The sequence below is a fragment of the Phaethon aethereus genome (genome assembly GCF_964289735.1).
Source record: "Phaethon aethereus genome assembly, chromosome: 29".
Classification (NCBI taxonomy): domain Eukaryota; kingdom Metazoa; phylum Chordata; class Aves; order Phaethontiformes; family Phaethontidae; genus Phaethon; species Phaethon aethereus.
Genome location: NC_138605.1, coordinates 3,013,745 through 3,040,878, shown reverse-complemented (window position 1 = coordinate 3,040,878; position 27,134 = coordinate 3,013,745). Strand labels below are relative to the sequence as shown.

Sequence of the window (27,134 nt, the reverse complement as noted above, 5' to 3'; positions counted from 1 at the left end):
TCTTCAGCCGCTCAGCACCATCCGGACCAGCTCTGGGGAGAGAAGGGGGAGAGCAGGGTGAGGGGGGCTCTGCCAGGCCCCCCCAGCCCTTGTCCCGGAGAGAGGCAGGAAAACCAAAGTCAAACGGCTGAAGAGCGCAGGGAGGCACCGGTGCCGCTGCACCGGCCCGACGCCGCGGCCATCGCTGCCGGGGGCTCCACCGGCCCCCCACGCCAGCACCCGCGTCCCGGCCCCAGCACGCAGGGGGGGCTCCATGCAGAGGGGCATGCGGGGGGGAGGGCTGCACCAAGGGCGAGAGCGCAAACCGGGCGGCCTTTTTTTTTTTTTTTTTGCTTTTTTTAAAGAGGGGGGAAAAAAAAAAAAAAAAGACACCACCGGAAAAAAAAGGAAGGAAAAAAACTGTAAGTAACTGAGGGGAGCGGGGGGAGGCGTACCCCTGCGGCGTCACCCTGACAAGATGTGTCTCACAAACGCTGGGAGGAAGGAAGGAGACATGATGGTCAGGGAGGGAGGGGGCCGCGGCCGAGCCCCCGGGACCCCCAGCACCCCCAGGACCCCCAGCCCTCACCTTCGTAGTTGATGCAGCCGTTGCTGTCCTCGTGCCCGGCCACCAGCTGCTCCACCTCCTCCTCCGTCATCTTCTCGCCTGCGGGACAGCCCGCATCACCCGGGGTGAGGGGGCGGCGACACCGGGGGTCCCTGGGGCTGGCTGGGTGCTCGCGGGGACCCCAGGACGGGCCGGGAGCTCGTGGAGTCCCTGGGGCTGGCCGGGCTTTGGGGGTCCTGGGGGATGGCCAAGGGGTCCCCGAGGTCTCGCTGGGACTGGGGGTGCCCGAGGGGGGGATGCTCACCCAGGGTGACAAGGACATGGCGGATCTCGGCCCCCATGACGGTGCCGTTGCCCTCCTTGTCGAAGACCCGCAGCCCCTCCACGTAGTCCTCGAAGCAGCCCTGGTCCTTGTTCTTGGCGATCGTCTGCATCATGGGCAGGAACTGCTCGAAGTTCAGCGTCTTCAGGTTCATCTCTGCGGGACAGCGGCTGTGGGCGGAGGCCGGGGCTCGGGGGTCCTGGGGAGGCTGGGGGGGGGGCGGGCACTCACCATCGCTCTTGGGGTTGCCCAGCACCTTCATGACCTCGGCGTTGGTGGGGTTCTGGCCCAGCGCCCGCATCACGTCCCCGCACTGGCTGTACAGGATCTTCCCGTCCCCGGTGCGGTCGAAGAGCTGGAACGCCTCCTTGAACTCTGCCGGGCCCCCGCGTCAGCGCCGCCGGGGCCCGCCGGGGCCCCCCGAGGCACCGCGAGGGGTCCTGACCCACGGGCCCCACAGCCTGCGCCCCTGGGACCCCGCTGCCTGCCCCCCACCCCGGCCGCCCCCCCCGCCGCCGGGCGGGTTTCGGCTCCCGGGCGGGATCCGGTTTCCCGGTGGAACCCGCCGGGATGCTGCCCGCCCCCCCGGAAGGGAACCGGGGCGGCCCCACCCCGCAGGAATGCGCGGCCCGGCCCCGCACTATGCCCATATAAGGGCAAATGGCGCAAGAAGCGCGCGCGATCCCCCGGGCCCAGACCCGCACCCCCGGGCCCTGCCCCGCACCCCCAGGCCCGGCCCCGCACCCCCCGGCACGAACGGCCCCGCCCGGGAGAGACTTTGCCCCGGGAGAGGCCGCGGCCGCGCAGGAAGCGCTGGGGGCGACGGGGCCGGGGCTCCGTTCCCGGGCTCCGTCGCCGGGGCCCCGTTCCCGGGGCCGGTCACTCACCCGCAGTCTGCTCCTCCGAGAAGTCGCACTGCGGGGAGAGCGCGGCGGTCAGCGGGCCCGGGCCCCGGCCCCGGCCCCGGCCCCGGCCGCGCCCTCGGGGATGGCGACGCCGGCCGCGCCCGGTGCCCGCCGAGCCCCCGCGCCACACCGAGCCCGCGCCCCACCGAGCCCCCGCCCCGCTCTCCGGACCCAGCCGCCCCCCGGCGCGACCCCCGCCCCGGTCCGCCCCGTGCCCCCCGCCCGCGCATCCCCCGCCCGCGGCAGCCGGTGCCCGATGCCGGTGCCCCCTCCCGGTGCCGGTGCCCCACCATGGCGGCGGCCGCTCCTGTCCCCGCTCCGCGCTCCGGCCGCTTTCTACCGACCGGCGTCACCGCCCGCCCATTGGCCGCGCGCCGACTGCGTCACCGCGCGCGAATTAGGCGACGCATTATTCATGAGGGGGGCGGGGCAGACGGCGAGACCCCGCCCCGTCTCGGGGGGGATTTTTTGTCTATAGATGGGCACGGAGCGGGGTCGGGGGGGGACGACGCCCCCACGGGTGACAGCCCAGGGGCCACACCCCAACGGCCACACCCCACCCGGGGCCACCCCCCTGCCCGTAGCCCACGGGGGACGCCCGGATGGCGGCCCCACGGGGACGCCGCGGGAGGGAGCACCCCGTGACGGCACCCCATGGGGGGCACCTCCGTGGGGGTCGTCCCACGGCTGGACACCCCACTGACCGCCCCCCGTGAGCGGCCCCCACTGGCGACACCCCAGTGGGGACACCCAGATGGCGAGCGCCCCACGAGGAGGCCCACGGGGGAAGCCCCCGGCAGTACGTCAGCGGGGGGACAGCGCAGCCCCCGAGGCCCCCCGGGACCCCCAGGGCCACACGAAGCCGCCGCCGTCTCCTCCCTCCTTTATTAGCGCCGGGGGGGACACGTGGGGACGCAGCCCCGGGGAGGCAGCGAGGGGTCTGCGCGGCGGCGTCGTGGCGCGGCGGCGGTGGCATCATGGCGGTGGCGCGGCGGCGGGGGCAGCGGCTCTCACAAAAGCAGCTCCCGGGGGCCAGGGGCAGAGGCCGGGCCGGGACCCCCGGGCCGGGACCCCCGGGCCCGGAGGCTGCGCAGTGAGCAGAAGGCACGAGGTACGTAACAGTCTGGGGGCGCGGGGGGGCCCGGCCTGGCCCCCGCCCGGCGCGTCTTTGGTCAGTGGCGAGGCGGGGGGGCGGGGGGCAGCAGCAGCAGCCGGGGGGCCCGGCCCCCCTCGCCCTGCCCACGGCCCCAGGCACAGCGGGGGCTGCGGGGCGGGGGCTGCGGGGCGGGGGGGCCCTGGCTCTAGGGGCTGCTCCGCTCCTCCCGCAGCTCATACCTGGAGGGAGAGAGGTGAGGGGGGCGGGGACGCAGCCCCCCCCCCCCAGAGAGACCCCCTGGGCGCCCCCAGGCCCTCCCGGGCGCCCCCAGGCCCTCCCAGCCCCCCCGGCCAGGCCCCACTCACCAGTGGGTTCGCCCCTCGGACAGATCCACTTGCGCCAGGTCGAGATGGAGCTGGGGGAGAGGGAAGGCTCAGAGGGGCTCCCCGGGACCCCCGGCCCCCCCCCCCGGCCCCCCAGACCCCCCCACCTTCCCCAGCGCCTCCTTCTCGCGCGACATGAAGGACAGGGTGGATTTGACGTGCGCTTCCAGCTTGCGCCGCGAGGCTTCCTCAAGGGACATGTCCCACTCGAACCTGGGGAGACTGGGCTGTACTGGGCTGTACTGGGCCGTACTGGGCAGCACAGGGCAGCACCGGACAGGCGGCCCCCGCCCCGAGCTGCCCCCCACCTCTCGTTGAAGTCGGGGTTGAGGGTCTTCTTCTGCACGCTGGTCTTCCTCTTGGTGCCGCGGCTGCGGTCGGGCAGCAGCACCAGGGACACGTAGGGGTCGGGCAGCTCCTTCGACACCGGCCGCAGCTTCCTGGGGGGGACACGGCTCAGCGCGGGGGGCCCAGCCCCGAGCCCCCCGCCCGGCCCCCCGCCCCGCGGCCTCACCTGCAGGCGTGGACGATGGCCACCAGCTTGTGCTCGTCCCCGTGGTACCAGAGCGTGAGCTGCAGCCGGCCCAGGGGACCCTCCGCCGGCTCCGGGGGGCTGCGGGGGCAGAGGGTCAGTGCCACCCCCCGGACCCCCGGCCCCCTCGCGCCCCCCAGCCCTACCTGTCGGCCGGGAGCAGGCGCTGGCGCAGGCCCCCGGCCCCACGCTCCTCCTCCCCCCGCGCCTCCGCGGGCTGGGGGGCAGCGTCCCCCCCGGCCGGGGCCACGCTGCCGGCCCCCGCCTCCGCCTGCTGCGACACCAGGACCTGGGGGGCAAGCGGGGGGGGGATGAGGAGGGTCCCGGCCCCCCAACTCCCCCCACCCGCCCCCTCATCCCGTCACTCACCCCCAGCTGCGCCCGCAGCAGGACCTGGCTGCCGGGGCCCCCCCCGGCCAGCGGCACCCAGCCGTCCAGCGCCAGCCCCTCGGCGGCCAGGAGCCGGGCCAGGGGCAGGCTGAGGGCGCCCAGGGGCTGCCCCCCCTCCTCCTTCACCTGTGGGCACGGGCGGCTCAGCACCCCCGGGCGGGACCCCCGCCACGGGGACGGGACCCCCGCCACGGGGATGGGGCAGAGACCTGCAGCTCCAGCGACTCCACGTGGGGCCGCTTGATGAGGAAGGAGAAGCCTTCGTCCCACACGGGCTCAGCGGTCGGGGCGCAGGTCTGGGGGCAGGAGAGCAGGTGAGAGACCCCCCCTCGCCCCCCCCCCGGCTTCCCCCGGCCCCCGCCACGTCCTACCTTGGTCTTGAGGGTGACGTCGCGCACGGCCAGGCTGGCGAAGGCGGCGGGCGGCTTGGAGCCCCTCCGGAGCTGGGGACAGCGGGACGGGGACGATGGGGACGATGGGGACAATGGGGACGATGGGGACGAGGGGGGCCGGGGGGGCCGAGGGAGGCCGGGGGGGCTCCAGGCGCGGGGCAGCCACTCACCGGCAGGTCGGCGGCTCGGTCCACGAAGACGGAGAGGAGAGCGGCCGCGAGCTCCTCGCCCCGGGCGGGCTGCAGGAGGCTGTTGGTGTGCAGGACCTGGGGGGCGGGGGCCGGGGTGGGCTGGGGGTCCCGCCGCGGCGCGGGGGCGCGCGGGGCCGGGGCCGGTACCTGCTCGAGCAGCGCGGCGCTGGGGCGGGGGGTCAGGCTCTCCAGCCGCACGTGCAGCCGCCCCGACTTCACCTCCTGCAGCGGCAGCCACTGGGGGACGGGGAGGGCGGGTGAGACCCCCGCCGCGGCCCCCCGCCGCGGCCCCCCGGCCCCTCTCCTACCTCATCCACGACGCGGCTGCTCAGCACCCGCCTCAGCGGCACCTTGCACCTGGGGGGGGGGGGTGGTGTGTGGTGTGAGGGCTGGGGGTGCCACCCCGCAGCCCCCCGCCCCCCCCGCGCCCCCCAGCACCCACCGGCCCAGGAAGTCGTCCTTGTCGATGTCCTTGTCGAAGAGCTCGAACTCCACGTCCTGCCCCGGGACGTCGTCCACGATCACCTGGGCGGGGAGAGGTGTCACCGGTGGGGCCCTCCCCAGCCCCCCCGCCTCAGTTTCCCCTCCCGGGCGAGGGGACGACACACGGGACCCCCCCGCTGCGGCACATCCACGATCCACGCCCACGGGCGGGACGCCCGGGGCAGGGGCAGACGGGGCGCGGGGCCCCCCCGTACCTCGTAGACCTCGTTCCAGCGGGGGTTGAGGTCCTCCTTGACCACGCGGCTGCGGAAGACCCTCCCGGCCACGCGCGCGGCGGCGTAGGGGTCGGAGCGGCCCCTCACCACCCCCTTGAAGAAGTTGTCTTTGGCGACCAGGTCCTCGGCCTCCAGGAGGTGGATCCGCAGCACGTGCTGGGGACGCGGCGACGCTGGCACCGGGGCGTCCGGCCCGACCCCCTGCCCCCCCGCCAGGACCCCCATCCTGCCCCCCCGGGGCCCCGAGCCCCATCCTGCCCCCCCGCCCCATCCCACGTCGCTCTCTCCCGGCTCCCCTCCAGCCCCCGGACCGTTCCCCGCCGCGGGTCCCCCCAGCCCTGAGCCCCCCGGTCCCCCATCCCCTCCCCACCTCGGTGCCGAACTTGGGGTCAGGGCTGGCCTGGGTGGGCCGGCGGGTGCCGCCGCTGGCGGGGGGCTCCGGCCGCCCTGAGGGGGTGGGCGGGGGGCCGCCGCTCTCAGGGGCGTCGAAGAAGAGCACCTGCGGGGCGGGGGGGTCAGCGGGGGGGGTGGGCAGGGGCAGGGCCCCCCCCCGGCCCCCCCGACCCCCCTCACCCGCAGGACCAGCTTCATGTAGAGGCGGCTGCCGGGCCCCGAGCGCTGGAGCTGGAAGGGCTGGTCCAGCGTCAGCGCCGGCGCCTCGAGCAGGCGGGCGAGGGGCAGCGAGAGGGACCCCAGGCTGCTCTGGCGGGGGTCGTCCTTCACCTGGGGGGGCACGGGGGGGTCACGGGGATGCGGCACGGGGGAAGGGGGCACGGGGGGATCTGGGGAGAAAGGGCGGTTGGAGGATTGGCGGGGGGTAACGGGGCAGGGCTTTGGCGGGGATGAGAGGGGAAATGGGGCTGGGGTCTCGCCTGGATGTCCACGTCCTGGTTCACGGGGTCGTGCAGGAAGAAGCGGAAAGCGTCTTCCCAGACGGGAGCTGACGTGTTATAGACCACCTGGGGGGAGCGGGGTTAGACCCCCGCCGGTCGGCCGGGCCCCTGCACCCCAAGCCCACCCCTGCGGGGCTGCACCGGACCCCCCCACACCCCCCAGCCCACCTTGCTCTCCCGAGTGACATCCTGCACCGAGACCTGCACCATGGGGTTGGGCTCCCTGCCCGGCTTCTTCACCTGCACGGAAATGGGGGGGCCGGGGGGGGCCCCACGCACCTGTGACCCCACAGGGCAGGAACTGGCAGCCCTGACACACACCCCCCCCTGCCCAGACCCCCACTCACGGGCAGCTCCTCGGCCCGGTCCAGGTACACGACCAGGATGGCGGCTGAGGGGGGATCGGGTTTGGCCACAATCGTCCGGTTCCTCTCCAAAACCTGGGGGATGTGCCCGGGGGGGGTCGGCTGGGGCAGACGGCCCTCCTGTGACACCCCCCCCCCCCCCGCCCCAGCTGGGCTGAGCCCTGGCAAACTCATCTCTGTGCTGAGCCCCGCTCACCTGGCCCAGTTTGGAGGTGTCGGACATGAGCGAGAGCCACTCGAGGCGCAGGTGGAGCCGGCCCTGGCCCCCCTCCTGCAGCGGGAACCACTGCGGGGGCCGAGGGGTCAGCACGGCCCCCCCGGCCCCCCCAGCACCCCCTGCCCCGGCACCCACCTCCTCCAGCACTCGGGCCTTCAGCACCTCCCCGACATCCAGCTTCATCCTGGGGGGGTAGGAGAGGCCGTGAGCTGCGGGGCCGGGGGGCAGCGGCCCCCCCAGCCGCCAGCCCGGGGGTCCGGCCCCCCCGCACCTGCCCAGGAGGTCGTCCTGGTCGGGGTCCTTGTCGAACAGCTCCGCCTCCACCTCCTGCCCCGGCACCTCGTGCACGATGAACTGGGGGCCGGGGTCAGCGGGGGGCACACGGGGGGCCCCCGCCTGCCGCGGCCTGGCTGGGGGCCTCACGGGGGTCCCCGAGTCCAGCCCGGCCGCGCTGGGGTGCCCCTGCCCCACGGCCGGGCTGGGGATGCTTGGAGGGTCCCTGTGCCCCCCCAACCCCAACGCCAGCTGGCCCGGGGGGGCCATGAGGCGGGTGCGGGCGGGGGGCTCACCTCGTACACCTCGTCCCAGGTGGGGTTGAGGTTGTCATCGATGACGCGGCTGGTGACGACCTGGGTGCTGCCGACGCGCAGGACGGCGTAGGGGTCCGACTTGCCCTCCACCAGCCCCCCCATGAACCGGTCCTTCGAGCGCAGGTCCCGGGCGCCGCGGAGGTGCACCCGCACCACGCCCTGCGGAGGGGCGTCAGCCGGGGGGGCCGGCGCAGGGGCCCCCCGCCACCCCCCGGGACCCCTTACCCGGGGCAGGGGGCTGCGGAGCTGGGCGGCCTCGGGCAGGTCGGGCACCAGCGGCACCAGGAGGCGGTTGGGCAGGACGAGGTAGGAGGAGATGGCGTCCATGATCATCGTGTCCGACAGCGAGCTGGGGGGGGGCACGGTCACGGGGGGCGCACGGGCGGTCCCGGGGGGGCCGGGGCGGCGCCGCAGCCGGGCTGGGGCTCACCTGAGCCCCGGGATGTCCAGCAGGTTGGTCATCCCCGTCCAGTTGATGTCCAAGGTCTGAGGGGGGGGGATGCGGTCGGACGGGGGGCCAGACCCCCGCCGCAACCTGCTTGGGGGGGCTGGGGCTGCCGGCCCTTGGCGGGGGGGCACTCACCGGGCGCCGGATGAAGAACATGGTGAGGGCCCCCACGATGGGCACGTCCCCGAGGAGGGGCTCCAGGATGATCCGCAGCATCCCGTGGAGCTGGGGGGCAGCGCCGAGACGTGACCCCCACCCTGTCAGCTCCCTGGGCCCCCAGCCCCACTGCCCCCCGAGCCCGCCAGCGGGGGCAGAGCCCCCCTCACCTGCATGCCTTTCACCCCTGCCTTACAGAAGAACTTCTTCACCTCCACGTCGATCTGGACGTCACCCACGTAGCTGCGGAGACGGGACGCGGGGATGGGGGTCTTCACCACAACACCCCCCCAGCGAGGGGGAGCTGGTGCACAGGGGACCGAGACCTGGCGCCGTCGCCACACGGGTGGCTCCGGCCGCTCACCTGATGTTGAGGTCCAGCAGGATCTGTTTCTTGTGGGCGCCGGGGTGAGCCCTGACCCCCAGGACGCGGAGAGGCTGCGGGGGGGCAGCGGTGAGCAGGAGGGCGATGGGGGGTGATGGGGGTACCCCCACCCCCGAGGGCGGCCCTACCTTCTCGCCCATGTCCACCTTGGTGAAGGTGAAGGTCTGGAGGTGGCTGTTGGAGGCGCGGATGGACGGGGCGACGCTCTCCACCAGCAGCTTCTCCATGTACTGCCCGAAGAAGGGCCAGGCCTGGGCCAGGACCTGCCGGCGGTGGGACGGGGGACGGACGGATGGAGGGACGGACGGAGGGATGGACGGAGGGAGGCAGGGAGGGACGGACAGACGGACACCTCACCTTGTTCAGCCATTCCGCCCGCTCCACGTCGGGGAAGCTCACCTGCGGGCAGAGGGGCCGGGGGTGCCGTGAGGCCGGGAGGGGTCCTGGGCCCGCCCAGCCCCGTGCCGCAGTCTCCCCAGCCGGGCCGGTGGGACCCCGCCGGGGGGTGTCACCCCCCGCAGCCGTGAGCAGCATCTGGCGGCAGCTCCGGCCCCGCTGCCGAGCCCGGTCCCGGCGGGGTCGTTCCGGGGGTCCCGGGAGGGGGCGGAAGGGGCCGAGAAGGGGGTGCCGCCCCCCCCAGCACCACGGGACGGGGGTCGTGGCCCCCCCGCGGCCGGGCAGGAAACGGCCCCCCCGGGCCCGGTGAGTCACGGCCCGGCCACGGCGCTGCCGGAAGGCCCCGGGCGGCTGCCGGGGGGGCCGCCCACGGCGGGGGGGCGAGCGGGGGGACCCCGCCCGGGGGCCGCGGCGGATGCGATACGCGTTTGGCGGTCGCAGGGGGGCCCCGGCGGGGCGGGGGGCGGGCAGGGGGGCGCGGCGCAGCCCCGGGGGCCCCACCCGGCGGGAAGCTCGAGCGGGGCTCGGTGCGGCGGAGGGCGAGGGGGAGGGAGTGACGCCGACAGCGGCGCCCGGGCTGCCGCCTCCGGGGATAACGGCGCGGCGGGCGGGCACGCGCTTACCCATGCCGGCAGCTCCCCGCGGGCCGCGCCCAGCCCGGCGGCGGCGGCGCGCACGGCGGCCTCCTCGTCGCGCTGCAGGCGGGCGGCCAGGCGCAGCCCGCGCTCCCGGGCGCGCCGCCGCCGCCGCCAGCCGGCGTAGAGCGCCAGCGCCAGCAGCAGCGCCCCCGCGCCCAGGCCCAGCAGCCCCGCGGCGTAGGCGGGCAGCGCCCAGAGCAGCCGCCGGCCCAGCGCGCCCAGCGCCGCCAGCCCCGCGCCCCGCCGCTCCATCCCGCCGCCGCCGCCGCCGCTCCGCCGCCACCGCCCCGCCCGGAGCCACGCCCCGCCGCCCATTGGCCGCCCGCCCGCCCGCAGCCACGCCCCGCCCGGCGGCCCTGCTTTGCGCATCAGTGGGCGGAGCCGACGGGAGGGGGCGTGGCGGACAGCGCTTCTGGGCGGGGCCCCGGGGAGTGTGACGTGCCTCGCCGCCACCCGCGCCCGGGGCCGGGCCCCGTCCCGCCCCGGTGTCCCGCGTCTCCCCCGCCTGCCCCGGCCCTTCCTTCCCTCTCCCGGGGCCACCGGCCGCTCCCGGAGAGCCGCGCGGCGCGGGGGGCGGGAGCCATCGCCGTTCAGCTTCGGGGTCTTTAATAGTCGAAAACGTTACAGGGCTGGGGGAGCCACGGCCCCGGTGCCGTCCCCCACCCGGAACACGGGCCCCGCCGGGGGGGGCCGTGTCCGCACGCAGGGCTGCGCCGGGAGCAGCCCCTACCCCCCGCGAGGTGTTACGGGCAACCCCCTGCGGCGGGTGCCGGACCGAGGCACGAAGCCTGGAGGGGGATTACCGCACCCCCACCCACCCTGGCGAGCCCCCACGCAGGAGCCCTCAACACTGTCCACAGGCTGCGGAGGGTCTGCCCTTCCTCCTCCTCCTCCTCCCGCGTCCCCCGGGGGCTCAGTTTCAGCCGGGGGTCGCGGTCGGCCGGCTGCCCCGTTCCCCGGGCCGGCGGTGCAGCCCCCACGGCGGTGGGGGTCAGTGGGGCATGGCCGTTATCCTCATGCTCTGGGAGGCGATGGGGTACGTCACCATGGGGGTGGTGGCGTGGCTCATGGTGATCCCACCCAGTGGCTGCGCCATCGAGACGGCCACCGGCGCCACCGAGACGGCCACCGGCGCCATGGAGACCGGGGGGGCCATGCCCTGCGCGATGGTCTGGGCCAAGGCGGCCGAAAGCGGGGTGATTTCGGGGTTCATGGGGGGAGCGGCGTTGGTGGGGGGAGCCGCCTGGGCTCCGGCGGGAGCTACCAAATCCTGTTGGGAAACGGGCCGGGGCTGGAGGGCCTGGCTGCTGAGCGTGGTGTGGGTCTGGGCGATGCTGTGGTTGTAGTTGGTGACGGTGCCCACGGTGGGGGCCAGAGTCTGCTCGGTGGCGGTGGCGGTGGAGCTCAGCGTCATCACCTTGGCCTGGTTGCGGAACTGGGCGTTCTGCTCCAGCAGCACCTCGTTGGTGGCCAGCAGGTTGTTCACCTGCTTCTTGAGATCCTCCACGCGCTTGCGCAGCATGATGTTCTCCTCCTCCAGCAGCCGGTACTCCACCGTCCGCGGGCTGGTGAAGCTGTACTCGTAGGTCTCAAAGTGCAGCCCGTCCACCCGCCGCCGCTTCAGCACGGGGTCGTGGTCGTCGTAGCGGTCGGGGTCGTAGATGGCGTCATAGGGGTCATAGCGGCGGACGGTGGGGACGATGCCCTGCTCGCGCGCGGCCATGCCCCGTGCCTCGTACTCGTAGTCCCGCTGCAGGTGCTGGAACTTGCACTTGGCGCCCCGTTGGCAGTCGCCCTTCAAGAAGTCCCTGCAGATGGGCACCTCCTCCTTGCTGTTGGGCAGGTCAGCGGGCGAGAGGCCCAGCCCGGCCGCCACCTTCTGCCGCAGGCGCGGGGGCAGCTCCCCCGTCTTCTTGTAGCAGTCCTCATCCTCCTTGGTGCCGTGGATGAAGCGGCAGTTGAGACGGACGCACTCCTTGTTCTGGAAGTCGTGGCAGAAGATGAACTCGTTCTTGCGCACGCCCAGGTTGGTGACCTCGCTGATGTCGGGGTGCCGGAAGCGGCAGCGCTTGCCTCGTTTGCAGACATTGCGCAGGAAATCGCGGCAGATGTCGTCGGCGTTGGCACCCACCTCATCGCCGCTGCTGCCGTTGTTGTAGCTGTCGCGGTCCGGCATCTTTGCCGCCGCCGCTGCGGGGCTCCGGGCACTGCGGGAGGGAGGGAGGGAGGGGGGTGAGGGCGGGCACCGGGACCAGCCCCCCGGCCCCGGGGGGAAACACCTGCCCCAGGACACTGGGCCCGGAGCTGCCGGGAGCCGGCCCAGGGGCTGCACAGCCCGGACGGCCCCACCCGGTGTCCCTGCCCGGTGTCAGGGCACCCGCGGCTCCCCGCGCCGCGGGTGGGGGCCGCGGCAGCCCCTCACGGCCACTCCCCAGGGCTGCCAGTGTCACCGGGGGCGGCCCGGGCCGGCGGGAAGGCCCCGGGTCCCGCCGGGCCCCGGCCTGAGGGGCGTCCACCCCGTGACAGCCGCGCCGGGGCGCACCGGGGGGGCGGAGGGGGCGCGGCCCCCCCCGGGGTCTCCATAGCAACCGGTCCGCAGGCCCGGGCCAGGCCCGCCGGCGGGGCCTGGCGGCGGCTCGGCCCGGGGCGGGGCGGGGGCGGCCGCCGTGGGGGCGGCGGAGCGGCACTTCACCCCGGCCGCGGCCCGTCCCGCCCGGCCCCGCACTCACCCGCTCGCGGCCTCCTCGCGGGTCCTCCAGCGCCAACAATGAGCGGCCCCCTTCCGGCCGCCGCTCTGCGCCGGGCAGGAAGTGCTCTATGGTGCTTCCGGGGCGACCCGGAAGGACCCGCGCTTTTCCTCCGGCGTGCGGCGCGCAGCAGTCTTCCGTCACCGTGACGTCACGCGAGTGCGCCGCCATCTCAGCGCTTCCCGTGGACTCCCTCCGCCGCGCCGGTGCCCCGCGCGAACCCGGCCCCTCCTCTCCCCGCTACCGGCCCCGGCGGCCCTGGTCCCGCGGAGCGCCGCTGCTCCCAGCCCGCTGTCCCGCCCGCCTACCCCGTTACCGGAGGAACCCTCCCAAGCCGCGCTGCCCGCCACTCCCGGAGGAACCACACCGTGTCCCAACAACACCAGCTTTATTCCGTTTACACAACGGCCGCCACAGAGCGCATAACCGGCCCGGTGCGGCGGGACCCCCCCGCCGCACCGGGCCCCGGGACGTCTCGCCGGTGGCGGCAGCCCCACGTCCCGGCCCTGCTCAGCTCCGCGGCGGGGCCTACTTAGACCTCTGCCTCATCTTCCTCCTCTTGCGCTTCAGCCTAGGGGAGAGAGCGGCGCTCAGGCCCGGGCCGACGCCCGCCCCGGGGACAGCGCGGCGGCCGGGCCCCCCCTGCTCCGCCGTGAGCGGCGGCCCCGGGGGCGCCCCACGTACCTGCGCATGCGCTTCTTGCGCCACTGCGGGAAGAGAGGAGGGGAGCTGCGTTAGTGCTGGTACCGGGGTGCTGCGGCCGCGGCCCCGCCGTGAGCCCAGAGAATTCCCGTCTCAAGGCCAGGCCCAGACCCCGTTCCGTTCCCCGCAACCCTCACCGCCCCCCCGCTAGGGACCAACCCCACCATCCACCCCCGCCAAGGACCCCCCCGACCCCTCGCCTGCCCCCCAGCCCCACGCACCGACACCCCCGGCCCCACCCCACGGCCCGGTGCGGTCGAGACCCCAGGACGCCCCACACGGAGACACACACCCCCCCCCCCCCCCCGGGGCTCTCCAGGCCACAGCGCGCCCTCCCGGCCGTTGCTGGGGTCCCCCCAGCGGGGGAAGGGAGGAATGAGGCGCCATCGGCCGCCCCCGCCGCTCACCTTGGCCCTCATGGCGGCGCGGAGGCGCCGCGCTCAGTCCCGGCGGGCGGGCGCGGAGCGGGCGACGGATGGAGACAGATGGAGGCGGCCGACACCGGCCCACAAGATGGCGGCAGCAGCGGCCGAGAGAGGACTTCGCCGCCCGCCGGGCCCTATTTATAGGCTAGCGCACATGTCCCCGCCCCCCTGCGGCGCGGGGTGCGGCGGGAGCTGTAGTCCCCGCTCCCAGCGGCAACACGGGAGCTGTAGTCCGCCCGGCGGCGGCCATTTTGCGCAGCAGCGGGCCCGGTGGGGGCAAGGGGTGTCCCCGCACCCCCGACCCCCCGCGCCCCCCCAGCCCCAAAGAGCAGACCCGTTCCTCTGGCCAAAGAGAGATGTCACTAGTCAAGTTTATTCGGAAAAAAAAAAAAAGAGTCAGTTACAGAGTTGTTCGTGGGAGTTTCCGCTTGTCAGAATTTTTTAACAACTGGATTTTGTTTCCCATATCGAGGTACATTTTTTTTTTTCCTTTAAAAATAAATAGAAAATTAAATAAACCTTCAGCAAGTCTCCACTATTTATAAATCTGTATTGTGGACTGAGAAAGGTTAGCTCTGCCCTTATTCCACAGAGGGCAAAATATTGCTTAAAAATGCTAAAATGTTCCTCCTGGGGAACAAGGTGGGGTTTTTTTCGCTCAAGGTCATGGTTAAGATGTCAGAGCTGCCCAGACCAGACCAGCGGTTCCAGCCCTCCTGCTCCAGACAGCGGTGGCCGAGGACCCCACGTCCATCCCCTGCCAGCCCCAGGGCCCGGCCGGAGCTGGTAAGAGTTCGAGGACAGGAGCAGAGAGATGGAAAAATTCAGAAAAAAAATAGCGCCTTGTTTATTCTTTTATTGACTTTGGTAATATTTGCACGTGTGGAGTTTGGGGTGGAAAACCCGGATCTCGGTGAGGAAGCGCAGTGTCTGCGGAGATGCCCGGGAGCATTTTTAAAGGCAAGCTTTTCCCAAATTCAGCTACAGCAGGGGAATCAGGAGAGCCGGTCAGCAGGTATCGGCAAAGAAAAAAACCTCACATTCAACTACATGTAATTCAATCAATTAAATTTTTTTCTTTTTTTTTCTTTTCTTTTTCTTTTTTTTTTTTTTTTTTTTTTAAAAAAAGACTTTCTATAAAAGAGCAATACCCCTGGCCAGACTCTAGCCTGAGTCCGACAACTGCAGCACTTCCCTCGCCTATCGCCAGAAGACTGCGGCCTGGAGACCCTTCTGAGAGCCGCCAGTGCACGTGGAAGAGCGGAACATACTCACGGGTCATGAAAACCAGCCCCGGGGAAAAATAAAACTCCCCGGGACACCAGGGAATTAAAAACCACTGCCGGGTGGCGGGCAGCTCGCCGGCCCCTCCGCAGAGCTGTCAGGTGGGGAGTTTCATCTGCTTCCGAGCAAGTTGGACAGTCAATTTAAAAACGAGCTCGCCACAGCAGCATGTTAAAAAATAGAGCGTTTATAAGTAAATCAAGGCAGAGACAGAACAGAGTAGACGGAACAGTCTACAGTTTCACAGGGGACATAAAATTTGATGTTTTTCCCAATTATACATGTACAATCTAGAGGCTAGAAGAGTGAGAAGTCCTCTGCCCCAAGGTAACGGAGAGGCATGCCTGCACGGCCGGGAGGAGCCGAGATGGTGCAGCGAGGCAGATCATCTTACACCGTCCACACGTACCGTATCGCTAAACACCGGGCACTTTTTCTTGGGTGTAATCAGCTGTTTGTTTGGGTTGGGGTTTTCTCCTCCAAGAAAATCTGTAAAGGGAGAAATTAAAAAAAAAAAAGGGGGGGGGGAGGAGGAGGAAGAAAGCAGGAGGAAGAAGAAAGCAGACAGCTCTCTAGACTCCCTCTGTCACTAGGATCAGCTTAGTTGTTCACCTCTTCAACAAGTATGGGTAGTATAAAAGGTTAGAAAGAGTGGATATAGACTAGCTTTTACTCCTGATTTTATTTTTCTGCTTTCTTTTTTAAGTAGTCTGAAGTGGTTGAGAGAATCCTCCCTCATTGGCAAAGTCAATAGGAGCTGGTTGTAGTCAGTGGGAAGTCCAGACTGTTTGTTGTTTGGTGGTGAGTGACAAACAGTGCTAGATTATTTTGCTTCTGTTTTGGGGGGGAAAAGGGGCGAGTGTGTGTGAATTGGGTGCTACATGGAAGGAGCGGGAGCTGCTCAGTCACCAGCCTCGTTCTCTTCCACCGTCTCTCCTGTGGTGGCGTTCTCTGCGTTCTTGGAGGCCTGCGGAAACAAACCCACGGCAGCGGTCAGAACGGGGGCTCGCTCGGGGACCACACGCAGCCACAACGCTGGCAGCGGGTACGGCGCAGCCCACCGAGAGGGTCCCTTCCCACGAGGCCGCTGCTTTTGTACCCCCGCTGCCAGGGGAACAGCAGGGTATTCTTTAAGGGCAGGCTGGGAGGCGAGCCCCAAACACAACCTCAGAGAGCCTGGGTAACATTTGGGCGCTGGCGATTGCAAGCGATAACGTGCCACTAATCCCCACAAAACACGGCCAAATTACCTTCTTTTTCTTCTTTTTCTGGGTCTTCCGGCTTGCAGAACTTTGTAGAAGGGCCTGGAGACAGGAAGGAAACATAAGCTAGAAAGCAGTCTCCTTTTTTTGATGGCAGATAAAGAGAAATGCCTTTAAAGCAGAACAAGCACCACCAGCCACGGAGGGAACAGGGGGAAGTCCTAACGGGCAGAGCGATAATGCCACAGCCTCACACCCTGCTGAGGTATGAGGCCTTGGAGGCAGCTGTTGAGACTTCCCAGGCACTCCTAGGAAAGGCTGGGCATCCTTATCGAGCCACTAGAGCTGCTGCTTGATGCAGGAGATAGGGGCCCAACCTGGTCTTAAGCACACCTTTTCCTACTTCATCTCACGCCTCAGCCACTCCCTGCACAGTCTTACAGATTTTACTTCCCCCCTTCACCCCGAGGGATGCAAAGACAGGGTGAACCATGCGATGCATTACATCTATTCATTACTATTTTTAAACCAACCTTCAGTTCTCCATCTTGCACCTCGAACTCTGACTTGTAGAGTTCCGGTTCAAAGGGGCCACTGGTTATCCTCATAGGACCGTTGGGCATTAAAAGCACTGTGAATTTGAACTGTGCAACGAACTCTCCTGCAAGACAGGAATGGGCGTTATTCCACCACAGCCCCCGTGTATCCGATCCACCAGGTATCAGGGTGGATATTTCCAGACAGACATTGTTTTGATTCCTATGCCACTTCCACACTGTCACTGCTAAAAAACATCTCACAGGAACTTCTTAAACCCACCCAGGCCAAGGCAAAACAATTCCTTCAGCACCACACCCCCAAGCCTGCTCTGTATGCACACCAGAGAGCCTCGGCCATCTCCTCCTGCCCAGGAAATTACTCCACAAAAAATTTCATCTCATCACTGGAACGATTCCAAAACAAGATCCAGGAGCCAACGGGTAGCAAGTTTCCTGGAGGATAAATTCCAGGGCCCTTGAAGTGCATCTCTGGTATTTGTACAGTGACAGTCAGCACCCGTCTCACCAGACACCGGAAGCGACCAACAGTTGTCTGCCGAGCGCCCGTCCGCACCCGGCGCTCAGTCCTCCCACCGCCAGCGCTCACCTTCCTTTTCGTAGAGGACATTGAAAGGCTGGAGCAGCTCGTGTTTGGCGCATTCCACCACCCCCATCCTGGCCTTCTTCTCATCCTCAAATGCCCTGTGGAAGAGACAGAGCCACACCTGAGCTCAGGCCCTTTCCTAGAAGCCAGATTCCACCCCGCAGGTTTCAGAATTGCCGCCAGGGTCAGGCTGGAGACTTTATTCACTTGCGTCCCTCTCGCCCCGGCAGTGTCGAGGTGCAGTGACAAAGCAGACTGCCAGAGCAGGCAACTGCCAGGTGAACCGTTACCTCTGGCGAGTGGAAAAGGCAAGTGGATTTAAGGAGGAAAAGAGCTCAAGTGAACGTTTTCCCTAGTTTGCAAGTACATCACTTACAAAAATTGACTGGAACTGCCTTGCCTCTGCACGCTGACACTGCTTTCACCCTCTCGGTTTTATTTTAAATGCAATTCCCAGCTCCCCACCTGCCACACGAGGCACAGGAGATTCTCAAATCCTCAGGCTCTGCCTGGGATTCCTGCTTAAGCCTGCAACATCCTTCCTACACCCACTCCTAGACTCAAATACAGAAAACCCCAACGTACAGCAGCAGAGGCTGCCTCCACCTCTGCGACAGGACGGCGAAAGCAAGCTGGTTTTGCTGCCAGTGTGATCTGTAAGCTCACGCACACCATCCAGCTCTGAACACATGGGGAGGCCACGAAGAAGAACAAATACCTGAGAGTAAATGGCATAGTATCAAAGCGCCTCTCCACCTCACTGAAAAAGGCACGGGAGGTTTTCATCTTCAAGCCATACTGTTTGGAGGGGTCCCTTTTGTAAATCGTAGTTCTCTGTCCAGCATCCTTTGCCTGAAAATGCAAACACAGCTGAGAGACCAGGAACACGGCACAGCACTCCCTCAGCCACATTAGCCAACTGCCTGCACGTCCTGGGACGTTCACCTCAGACGAGCACCGTCCGTACTCCCGACACTGTAAAAGTGCACGGAAAGTGCTTTTTGCATGGAAAAAGCTCCACCCAAAGAGACATAACGATACCCAGGCAACACGTATCCATGGCTGGAACTGGCACCCACAAGGATGGGGCTGTTGGCACCACTTGCGGCTGCTGCTGACTATTCTGAAACACGGCCGCTTTGACCTCGCGCACAGAGGAACAGCAGGCCAGGAAGCATCGGACTCACCTTTCCCTCTCCACTGCTGACAAGAACATCAACAGCATAAACTTCATGGACCTCAAATTCTGCTTTTTCATGGTCCTTCCTGGATGAAAAAAAGTTTGGTGAGTCAAAGAATGGTAAAAAGAAAAGACAAAACCTCCTACACAGCCACAATACCTTGAACAAGCCCACACTGGGCTTAGCCAGAGATCTACAAGCACAAAGCAGTGCTAGAGAGTGACCAGGTCCCTGACCAAAGAGCAAAAGCTGGCACAGAAGACTCAGAAGTTGAAGATTAACATGCCAGGCAGCAGAGCTGATCAGTAACAGGCTGGCAGAGAAAAAACAATGACAAGCCAGTGCTGCTCCTGCCCACAACAAGTAGCTCCATCCCCAGTAAAGGGTGGGAGGTCTCAGACATTCAGCACCAGCTCTTTGAACTTGTGGTCAGGTCCCAGGTAGGCCAAGAGCCTCACCACACCTGAGAACACGGTCAGAAGCCCAAGTGCTGGATTTAAAGCCACTGAGCTCTAAATATTCAGTGTGAGACCCAACCCCAGGAGGGAGAGGAGCTGCTGGAACAGAACAGAATGACATATCCAGCTCATTAGCTCAAAGACAGCCTGAGATGCTATTGACCACGATCACCACCCAGTGGGCTCCCGGCAGCTTCTGTGAGGCAAGCGATAGGTCTTGGCACAGCTCCTGGTGAATTAGCATCACCACTACAACTAGCAACAGTTGGTTATTTTGCTGGCAGCCTCCAGCAGACTCCTTCGAGAAACTGGACAGGAACCAAGAACACTTGCAGGTGCCAGCGAGGAGCCTCCTGTCAGTGACTCCCAGCCTTTCTTTCTCAGAACAACGCCCAAACACAGAGCCACACTTCACGTTAACGCAGAACGGAGAAGATACGGGGCTAACAAGCTACGGGTTTGCCATACTGGGTCAGACTTCAAGAAAGAGGCCATACGGGGAGCAGTCTATACCCCAGTTTAATTTAACATACCTGCTACATCCCCCATTGCTACCGCAGCGAGGAACAGGGTCATCATTCTGGACCTAGTCACACCCCTCCCAAACACTGCTGGAAGCAGCAACCCCAGAGGTGATGCTCACTTTTGCTGGTCTGTAGGGTTCTGGATGATTGTTTTCTCTCCATCGATCACATGCTGTTTCAGCTGGTGCGACAGCATCCCTGCCGCGATAAGAGAATCCATTAACACCTCTGAGCCGCAAACCAGCTACGCAGTGACTTGCATTATTAACACTCCGGGGCCTGGGACTGCAGCCCTCAGCTAGAGCGAGCAGTAAAGCAAACCATCTTCGGTGTTAGCACTTCTTCAGCTTCCCTCAGTCGTGGCCCGTCAAGTGCATTATCACACAGAGCTCCCCAAAGCCCACCCTGACTTCAGCAACGCTTCCCCGCCGGCGAGGAGGAGCTGCAGGCTCCCGCGAGAGGTGCAGCCAGCAGCCAAGCACTTTTAAGCACTGGCACTTCTCGATTAGGCACGTGCACTACACCAGTGGTCTGTGGCAGACTGCAGGTGAACCCACAGGCGTGTGCGGTGCACCCTCGGGTGCTTTTAAAGGTTCCCAATCAATGGAAACTTTCAGTCTGTTCCTCAGTACCTCGGCTGTACAGCACTCAAGGTGTATTTGGGGGGGTTTGCTTCGCTTTTCCCTTCTGTCCTACAATTCACCTTCAAATCCAAGTCTAGGAAGAGGTACTCGTGGCCATTCCTGTTCCGCACCACCAGCCCAGCTGGGACAGTCGCACGTCTCCATTCAGGAAGGACGGCTGCCGCTGGCGGGAAGGGAAAGCACAGCCCCAGCCGCCAACATCTCCGTTTGTTTTCATCAACTGGGGCCTTATGCTGCTGCCAGTGCCTAGATAATTACGGCACTTGACTGTTTCCAAAACAGTGGCTGCTTAAACTCCCTTGACAGTGTGAGCGGACGCCTCCTCACTGCAGCTGATGCCATGTTTTTTCACAGAGAAAGGAGCAGAGCATTGAGGAGACCCACAAAGCCATCCCACACAAGGAACAGGGAACCGATGTTCCAAGACGGGGCTCAGGCGAGCAAAGGGACCAAGCCAGCTTTACGGTATTTCAGGAAATTTAACTAATAATGGACCAATTTAATTGTGGCTGAAAGACCCATTTGACAGTGATGTCACTGACTAGGAGAAAAGCATCTGCATGTGCCAAATGTCAGGCTAAGCTCTCTCGCCACCTTCCAGACAAGAAGCCAGTGGTCTCATTTCTACCAGAAGCTATCCCAGCGCCTTCCCACTCACCCGTTATCAACGCTGCAAAGAGAACGTGAATCAGTTTAGACTTGGAAGGAAATTACATACCCTCCACGTCTATGGGCTTTTTGCAGTGGCTCTTGGATTACAAACAAGCTCTGTTATGTATTTGATAAAGCAGTTTTAACTACAAGTGAAAGGATGAAAGCAAAGGGCCATGCGATTTGCCCAAGGTCAGCAGGAAGTCCACAAGCCAGGACACTACCTACCAGTGTGGAAGCCCGTGTCTATTGTTCCTAGATTAATGCATCTTTAAAAATAAAAAATCCCCACAAAAAACAGAGGAAGGAACAAGAAGCTAGAGAGTTTTGAAGGGATATTTTTAGCAAAGGCTGCTGCATTTAAAGATGGCACGTCTAGGACTCATAGTCATTAAACGTTTCCCAGAACGTGGATGGGGCAGCTCAGGCTCTAGTGTGCAGCTAAAACACCGCTACCTCCCATCAGCTGCTTCCCCGTCCTTACCTTCAATCGGCGTGCAGTGAAACGAGTGGGCTATTTTGTTCCATGCGTCTGTCACTTGTGTGTTCTGGATGAAGGACACATGAAAACACATTAAAGATATAAAATCCAAGCCACAAGCATGACAGTTTTTAACTCAACAGTGTTCTGTGACAAAACAGGCAGGGTTTCTAACCAGCTGGTGCTCTAACACCTCCAAAGAAAGGAGAAACAGTGTCAGGCTTCCGTTTTTAATCCTGTGTCAACAAAAACGACATGTAACGTGAGGTCAGCTCAGCCTCCCGCACTGCACCCAGTGCCTTCTCACAAGCCATCCCTCTTTAGGGACCACACTAGGAACCATGAGCGCCACAAGTATGTTTGGAATAGTAACACAGCGACAAAGGAGACCGCCTACGACTGCCGAGGCGCCCGAGCACCAGGCGAGGGAGAGGTGCAAGTGGGAGATTTCAGGAAGCACTGTTCAGCGGCGCTGCTGTACGTGCTCAGCTGCCTTCAGCGTGGAAAGGACCTCGCTTTGCGAGGCGAGTGGGAGCACCGAGGCTCCTCTGCGAAGCCACCGTCACACAAGGAAGAGCTCGGGTCCCGCAGGGAAGCCAGAGCTGCCGACAGAGGAGTCACTGCCGGCTGCCCCAGCGGGCCGGTGCTCACCCCAGCAGCGGCTCAGCTGTCTGCAGACAGCTGCTTCCAGATTCCCCACATCGCTGGGCAATGCTTCCCAGGCAAGGTCACACTCTTTTATTTCTACGCACGATGCGACCACGCGGCACAGGCAGCGTCTGTACTTGAGCTCCTCGCCCCGTGCCCAGACACACTTTCCCCCGTATCAGTCGCTCACCTGGTTTCCAGGCTTTACCAAGCGCAGAGCAGCTTCAGCGCAGAGATGAGCCGCCTTGATGACGTCAGCTTTACGGCCCGACACAGGGTTTTCCTGAAAAACAGAAAAACAAAGGCTCTTTAAAGGTATACTCCTTTCCTTCTTATCAGGCAAGAACTGTTCCGAGTGTCTAGAGATGGAGATTCTCCATCTAACTGGACACCCTCCCCGCGAGCTAATGGGAAATCTAGCTCAGAGGTGGCAGGGCTTCTGGCTTCACAGCTCGAGCATTAGCCTCTCCTCCATTAAAAGAGCAGATGAGTATTGGCCACAACCAACCTGGCGCTCTCACAGGTTTCAACAGAGACACCCTAGTACGCGCGTATCACTGTCAAAGACTGAAAACAGAACAAGACTCTCCTGTACACAGAAATATGGACCGGAAAGACTTCAACATGCAGCCACTGGAGAAAAACCATTCCCAAGACCCCACACCGCTATCCTCCTCCCAAGACTACAGCTAAAAATCTGTCAGGCGACAACTTTATGCACACAACACTAATTCCCACCGCATAAGAGTGGCTTAGTGTCACTGCCAAAACGCCCGACCGAACCACGCGCGCCACAGCGGTGTCCTCACCAACACGCGCTGGGGCTGCAATCAGCCCCGGGTGAGGAAAGCTCACACCGGCGCGTGCAGGCAGGAAAAGTGGGCAGCAGGGACTAGTCTTGGGATCACCCCTGAGCTCAGGTTTGCAAAAGCGAAGGCAGCGACTCCCAGCAGCGTGACGCTCTGCTCCCTGTGCCTCGGCCGGTAGAGGGGGCAGCAAAACCAGTCTGCCCAGTCCGCCCCACAGCCCCAGACACTCTACATGCAAACAACTCACTGCAGTGCCACTCACACATGGTGTGTCTCAAATTACTTGTAACCTTGCAAAATTGTACGTGTTGAAACAGTCAGCCCTCATTTTCCCGAGGGCTGAACGATTTTTAGGAAGGGGACTGTTTTCACCCTGTTGCTGCTGTGACACCAGACCTGCGGCGTTTTTGCAAAACGAAGCAGACGCCTCTCTGAGGCTCCACACTGCTGCTGCCTTTGGAACCAGAGGCACCTGAACATCAGCTTTTTAATCTCTCCTTCAGACTGCACATAAAGCAGCAGTGGCAAGAGACACCGCTCCAGTACAAACCTACCTTTGAGGCGTCTATGACAAAACTGTGTGCTACATTCGCTATGAAGCCATCGACATGGACTCCCAAGTCACTGCAACACAAAGAGGGTTAATTATAGGTGTGGCGTCATGGCTCAGGAAACTTGTGTGACTTCTAGAAGCACCAGAAGACTCAAGCATGTTTCAAGCACTTCACTTGACTAGCTATTAGGTTCTTTAATTAGCCACGCCGAGGAAGTATTTAACACATCAAGCAGGATTGGAAAGTAAAGCCCGGGCACCAACAGTAAACTCATGAGAAGTATAACCAGGACACTTACATTTTGACCAAGTCCCCGTCTTTGAGGATGTAGTCTTGGTCACTCTTCAGAGGGGAGAAGTGACAGACACAGTTATTTACCGATATACTCGTTGGGAAGGCAATACCTATAAAAGGGGAAAAAAGTACTCGATGAAATCGTGCAGCCTCACACCTGGCACAGGCAGCAGCCCCGTCAGTGCAGATCGTCGTCACTCAGGATTTTGGTTTTTGAAGTGCTGTAAAATGCCCTGTTACACAAGTCTCTAGCCAAAGAGCTGGGAGGAATGCAGCACATGGTCTGCTCCTGCACCGGCTCTCCTTTTGCCCAGGCAGTCGGCAGAGAAATACATCCAAGGCAGTGAGACACCTGCAAAAGGGACCTCAGGCCTCCAGAACAGAGCTCGGGGAGCTCTGGGCGACACACTCGAGTGCCAGACAATTTCCACGCAATACCTGTACCGCAGGTCTTCCAGAAGGGAGGACACGGAAACACAAGTTACTTTGGACAACAATGTGGATGACCGGGTGCATCGAAATGGGAAGCTGAGGCTTATCAGTGATGCCTACCAGCAGGGCAGCAAGGAGGATCTGGGTTAAAATTGGCTTTCTGCAAACAGAAAACTACTTCTTACACAGAGTAGTGCTTTCTGTGCTCTTGCCCATTCACAGCAGACACCCAACGGGACCAAAAACCATGGACATGCTGAAAAAAAGAAAAATCTTTGGAGCTGACCTCACCTTTTTTCATTTCTTTTTCCTTCTTGAAAATCTTGCCAGTCTCTTCCATGATCATGGCATCTCCCTTCTCGCACAGGCAGAGAACCGATGCTCCAGAGTTCGCCGCTTCGACCACCGCACGCAGGACCCCTTAATTCAAACACAGACACGGAGCTGCTGAAGCATTTTAACAATAAACATCTAAACAGCATTAAAATCTAACATCAACCCCCATCACACGGCACCGCAGGGGAAAGATCTGTTTGTTTTCTAAGAGGGAACAAGACTCTGAGCTCAGGTCTTCACCAGAAGGACCGTGGACAGGCTGAAATCCCGCTTTAATTTTTATTTTGTTTTTGGGAATGTTTTCACAGAGAGCATGAGCAAACGAACGCACACTGGGGTTTGCGCAGATGAAGCGTTGCAGCTTCAGACACCTGCCTGCGCAGACCGAGGTCTGTCAAACAAAGCAGCCAAGCAGAAACACTGCTCTCCCACATTCTTTCTGGAGAAGTCAGAGCTACAGGAACAGGTTTGAAAATTACTTGGGAGACAGGACGTGCCGCACATCAAAGGAACAGGGGCCAGTGCTGCGGACGTGCGGGACCAGAGGCACGGAGCAGCTGAAAGACTTTGCCGGGGACAAGAGCTGGCAGCAGCGCAGGACTGGTGCAGCAGAGCCAGTTACGTTAGTCCCTTACTCTGCAGAAACGTGTTTTAAAGGTAACCCACGTGCTCCTGCTCTGGCCTGGCGGTGCTGGCAGCTGCCAGCGTGCTGCCCGACACAAGGAACTCCACATGCCTCGCTCCATGCTGCAGGTTAGAGGAAGTTTTGCTGCCCGCACCCACTTTTGGGCATATTCTACTGCCCAGGAGTCCCAGCAGCATTTTGGTTCTGCCATAGATGACAGTGTGCCTGGTGCTTTATAGAAGCGGGGACAGGGGTGCAAAAGTGACAGCTTTTTTTGGCTGAAACACTGCAGAGTCTCATTCACAAGCACATCTCGATGGTGTTACAGGAGCAGGGGCCTAGGGGCTGCTGGAGGAGCCACATCTCGACGGCCTTCCCACCAGTCCAGGGGCTGAGGTGCTCCAGCTGTCACCTGCAGACCCCCAAGCTGCTATTTCTCCTCCTTCCTCCTCTCTCCAGTTGGGAGACTTTACAGGAAGTCATAAAGCTCACCCTGAAATGTTTTCAGATCCTGGGATAAAAGGTATCCCTGGAGTTTCTCCCCGCTCTGTGAGCGCATTGTTTTTACAAGAAGCTGTTTTGTGAAGTGCCTCTGTTGGGTGGGAGTTTCTGTAACCGATGGCGTGTGTTCTAGGTATGACAGCAATAAATATTTCGGAGTGCTGAAGGGGATGTTTACGAGCGGAGCAGGCGGGTTTTCATAATTTCTTTGATGTCGAGTAAAAACTTGAAGTCTTTCACCTGTGCGACAACTTAAATTTCAACTCCCTTCAGTCACCCTTCCATGCGCCACAAATAACGACAAATGGGGAATATTGTTAAGAACAGGTAAAACTCTCATAGAGACACCTTCAGTGGATGGCAGGACAGAGGGAGGCGAGAACAGGAAATGTTAAAAAACAAACAGTGCAAAGATGAATGGAGAACTGTGCTCATCAGAGCATTCAAATGAAACCAAGAAGCAGACAGCGTATAGCACTGACGAAGGAACACCTACTAATTGTACTCTGGCCCTCCACGGCGCTTCATTGAGGGAATTAAAAGCACTTTATATCACTAAAGGCACCTCGCGCTGACAAGAATCCAAGGCATTTTGAACTTTTTGCCACAGTTCTGTCTTTGCTGTTCCCAAACAGGCTCACGCTACCCGTAAGGGGGAAGAAATGCTGCGAAGGAGATGCCTTTCCCCCGTGGGAAGGGAGGCAGCCCCTCCACGCAGCCAAACCTGGGGCACGCCGTTAAAGCCAGTTTGCCCAGCAGCCGGAGAAGCCAAAGCAGTGACCTCCCTTCCCGACGGGGAACCCACATCACTGCGGCTCTCAGCCCCACGTCTCTCTCCTGAGCTGCATCCCAAGTTACCATCAGGAGCGATGACTTAAAAAGAAGCGTCAAAGTCAGCAACAATTAGTGTGGGACACGCCGCTGCTCCTGACGCCGGGAAGGCCGGAGAGAACCGGGCCAGCTGGCTCTTTCCGGGGCTGTCACCCTCCCCGAGGGGCAGCTAACCACCATTAATGAGACAGCAAAAACAAGCCTGTATAAAGATAACCCCGAGAAGGAAATAGCACGGGGAGGGGGAGAGCACCAAGATTTAGGGGTGACCAACACGTGTCCCGGGCCCCTGCCGGGCCGCAGCCCCCGCCGGGGACAGCCGCCCCCGGGCCGGCCGGGGCTCGGCCCGCGGCCACCGGGCGTGCGGCTGCCCTGCCCGAGGGGAGCGGGGGTTAAAGTCTCGAACAAAAGAGCGGCGCGGGGCAGCCCCGGGCAGCGGCTGTGCCGGGCCCCGCCTGGTCGGGCCCCGCTCCCGGCCCCCCCTTCCCGCAGGCGGGCTGGCGGCCGGGGCGGCGGAGCCGGGGGGCGGCAGGCCCTGCCCCCCCGCCGCCGGTGCACGTGGGGCGCGGAGACCACGTGCCGGCAGCGGCCGCCGTGCGGGGCCGGGGCCCGGGGGATCCGGGGAGCCCCCCGCCGCCCGGGGGCAACGTACGGCCGCGCCCCCCTCCCCACCGCCGCCCCCGCTCCGCCGGCGTGTGCCAACGGCCACTGGGGGGGCCCAGGCCTCGCCGCCCGCCCCAGGCCCGCCGCCGACCCGCCGCTCCCCCCCGCCCCTCCCCGTCTCACTGGGCACCCCCGGCCCCGGCCCTCGCCCAGGCCCGGCCCGGCGCCCCCTTCCCGCAGCCCCCCGCCCGGCCGCGGCCCGCACTCACGGTTAGCGATGTCCCCCCCCATCTTGTACTTGGTCACCACCAGGTCCTCGGCGATAGTGAGCTCGGCCGCCTCCTCCTCGCCCGACATGGTCGGAGCCGCCTACGCCCGGCCGCCGCCGCCGCCGCCCCCCGCGCCGCCGCCGCGCTGAGGAGACCCCGGGAGCGCGAGCGAGAGAGCGCGAGCAGGGCAGGAGCGCGGGCTCCGCGCGGGGCACGCTGGGAAGG

General features: G+C 64.3%; 4 protein-coding genes and 1 long non-coding RNA gene across 5 annotated transcripts; all 5 read right to left on the bottom strand.

Annotated features, from left to right (window-relative positions):
- Positions 1-3: 3 nt before the first annotated feature.
- Positions 4-1,519, bottom strand: MYL6 (myosin light chain 6; the record flags this gene model as incomplete). The annotated part of the gene is given in 6 exon segments (XM_082011962.1): positions 4-32; positions 569-646; positions 852-1,025; positions 1,101-1,244; positions 1,386-1,476; positions 1,478-1,519. Coding segments are annotated over 6 exon segments (558 nt in total).
- Positions 1,520-3,075: 1,556 nt separating this feature from the next.
- On the bottom strand, positions 3,076-9,817 carry ESYT1 (extended synaptotagmin 1; the record flags this gene model as incomplete). Its single annotated transcript, XM_082011934.1, has 31 exons — positions 3,076-3,109; positions 3,236-3,285; positions 3,361-3,466; positions 3,562-3,693; positions 3,768-3,866; positions 3,932-4,074; positions 4,155-4,301; positions 4,385-4,471; positions 4,547-4,618; positions 4,738-4,833; positions 4,906-4,995; positions 5,067-5,115; positions 5,201-5,283; positions 5,457-5,633; positions 5,848-5,976; positions 6,051-6,200; positions 6,350-6,436; positions 6,539-6,610; positions 6,718-6,810; positions 6,932-7,021; positions 7,088-7,136; positions 7,224-7,306; positions 7,522-7,701; positions 7,768-7,891; positions 7,973-8,028; positions 8,126-8,215; positions 8,317-8,389; positions 8,511-8,584; positions 8,660-8,794; positions 8,889-8,930; positions 9,551-9,817. The coding sequence occupies 31 exons, from the start codon at positions 9,815-9,817 to the stop codon at positions 3,076-3,078; spliced, it is 3,159 nt and encodes a 1,052-aa protein (XP_081868060.1).
- Positions 9,818-10,556: 739 nt separating this feature from the next.
- ZC3H10 (zinc finger CCCH-type containing 10) lies at positions 10,557-11,756 on the bottom strand (the record flags this gene model as incomplete). Its single annotated transcript, XM_082011917.1, has 1 exon — positions 10,557-11,756. Exon 1 carries the CDS (start codon positions 11,739-11,741, stop codon positions 10,557-10,559), a length of 1,185 nt encoding a protein of 394 aa, XP_081868043.1. The 5' UTR covers positions 11,742-11,756.
- Positions 11,757-12,690: 934 nt separating this feature from the next.
- On the bottom strand, positions 12,691-13,558 carry LOC309414544. Its single transcript, XR_014181504.1, has 3 exons — positions 13,422-13,558; positions 12,997-13,019; positions 12,691-12,883 (listed from the first exon to the last, which is right to left on the bottom strand). It is a non-coding gene; the product is annotated as an uncharacterized lncRNA (long non-coding RNA).
- A 1,707-nt stretch (positions 13,559-15,265) lies between these two features.
- PA2G4 (proliferation-associated 2G4) lies at positions 15,266-26,997 on the bottom strand (the record flags this gene model as incomplete). Its single annotated transcript, XM_082011746.1, has 13 exons — positions 15,266-15,690; positions 15,974-16,027; positions 16,459-16,586; positions 17,072-17,166; positions 17,787-17,920; positions 18,256-18,334; positions 19,351-19,429; positions 21,011-21,074; positions 21,846-21,938; positions 23,019-23,088; positions 23,317-23,422; positions 24,036-24,164; positions 26,910-26,997. 13 exons carry the CDS (start codon positions 26,995-26,997, stop codon positions 15,625-15,627), a joined length of 1,185 nt encoding a protein of 394 aa, XP_081867872.1. The 3' UTR covers positions 15,266-15,624.
- Between the last annotated feature and the right edge of the window lie 137 nt (positions 26,998-27,134).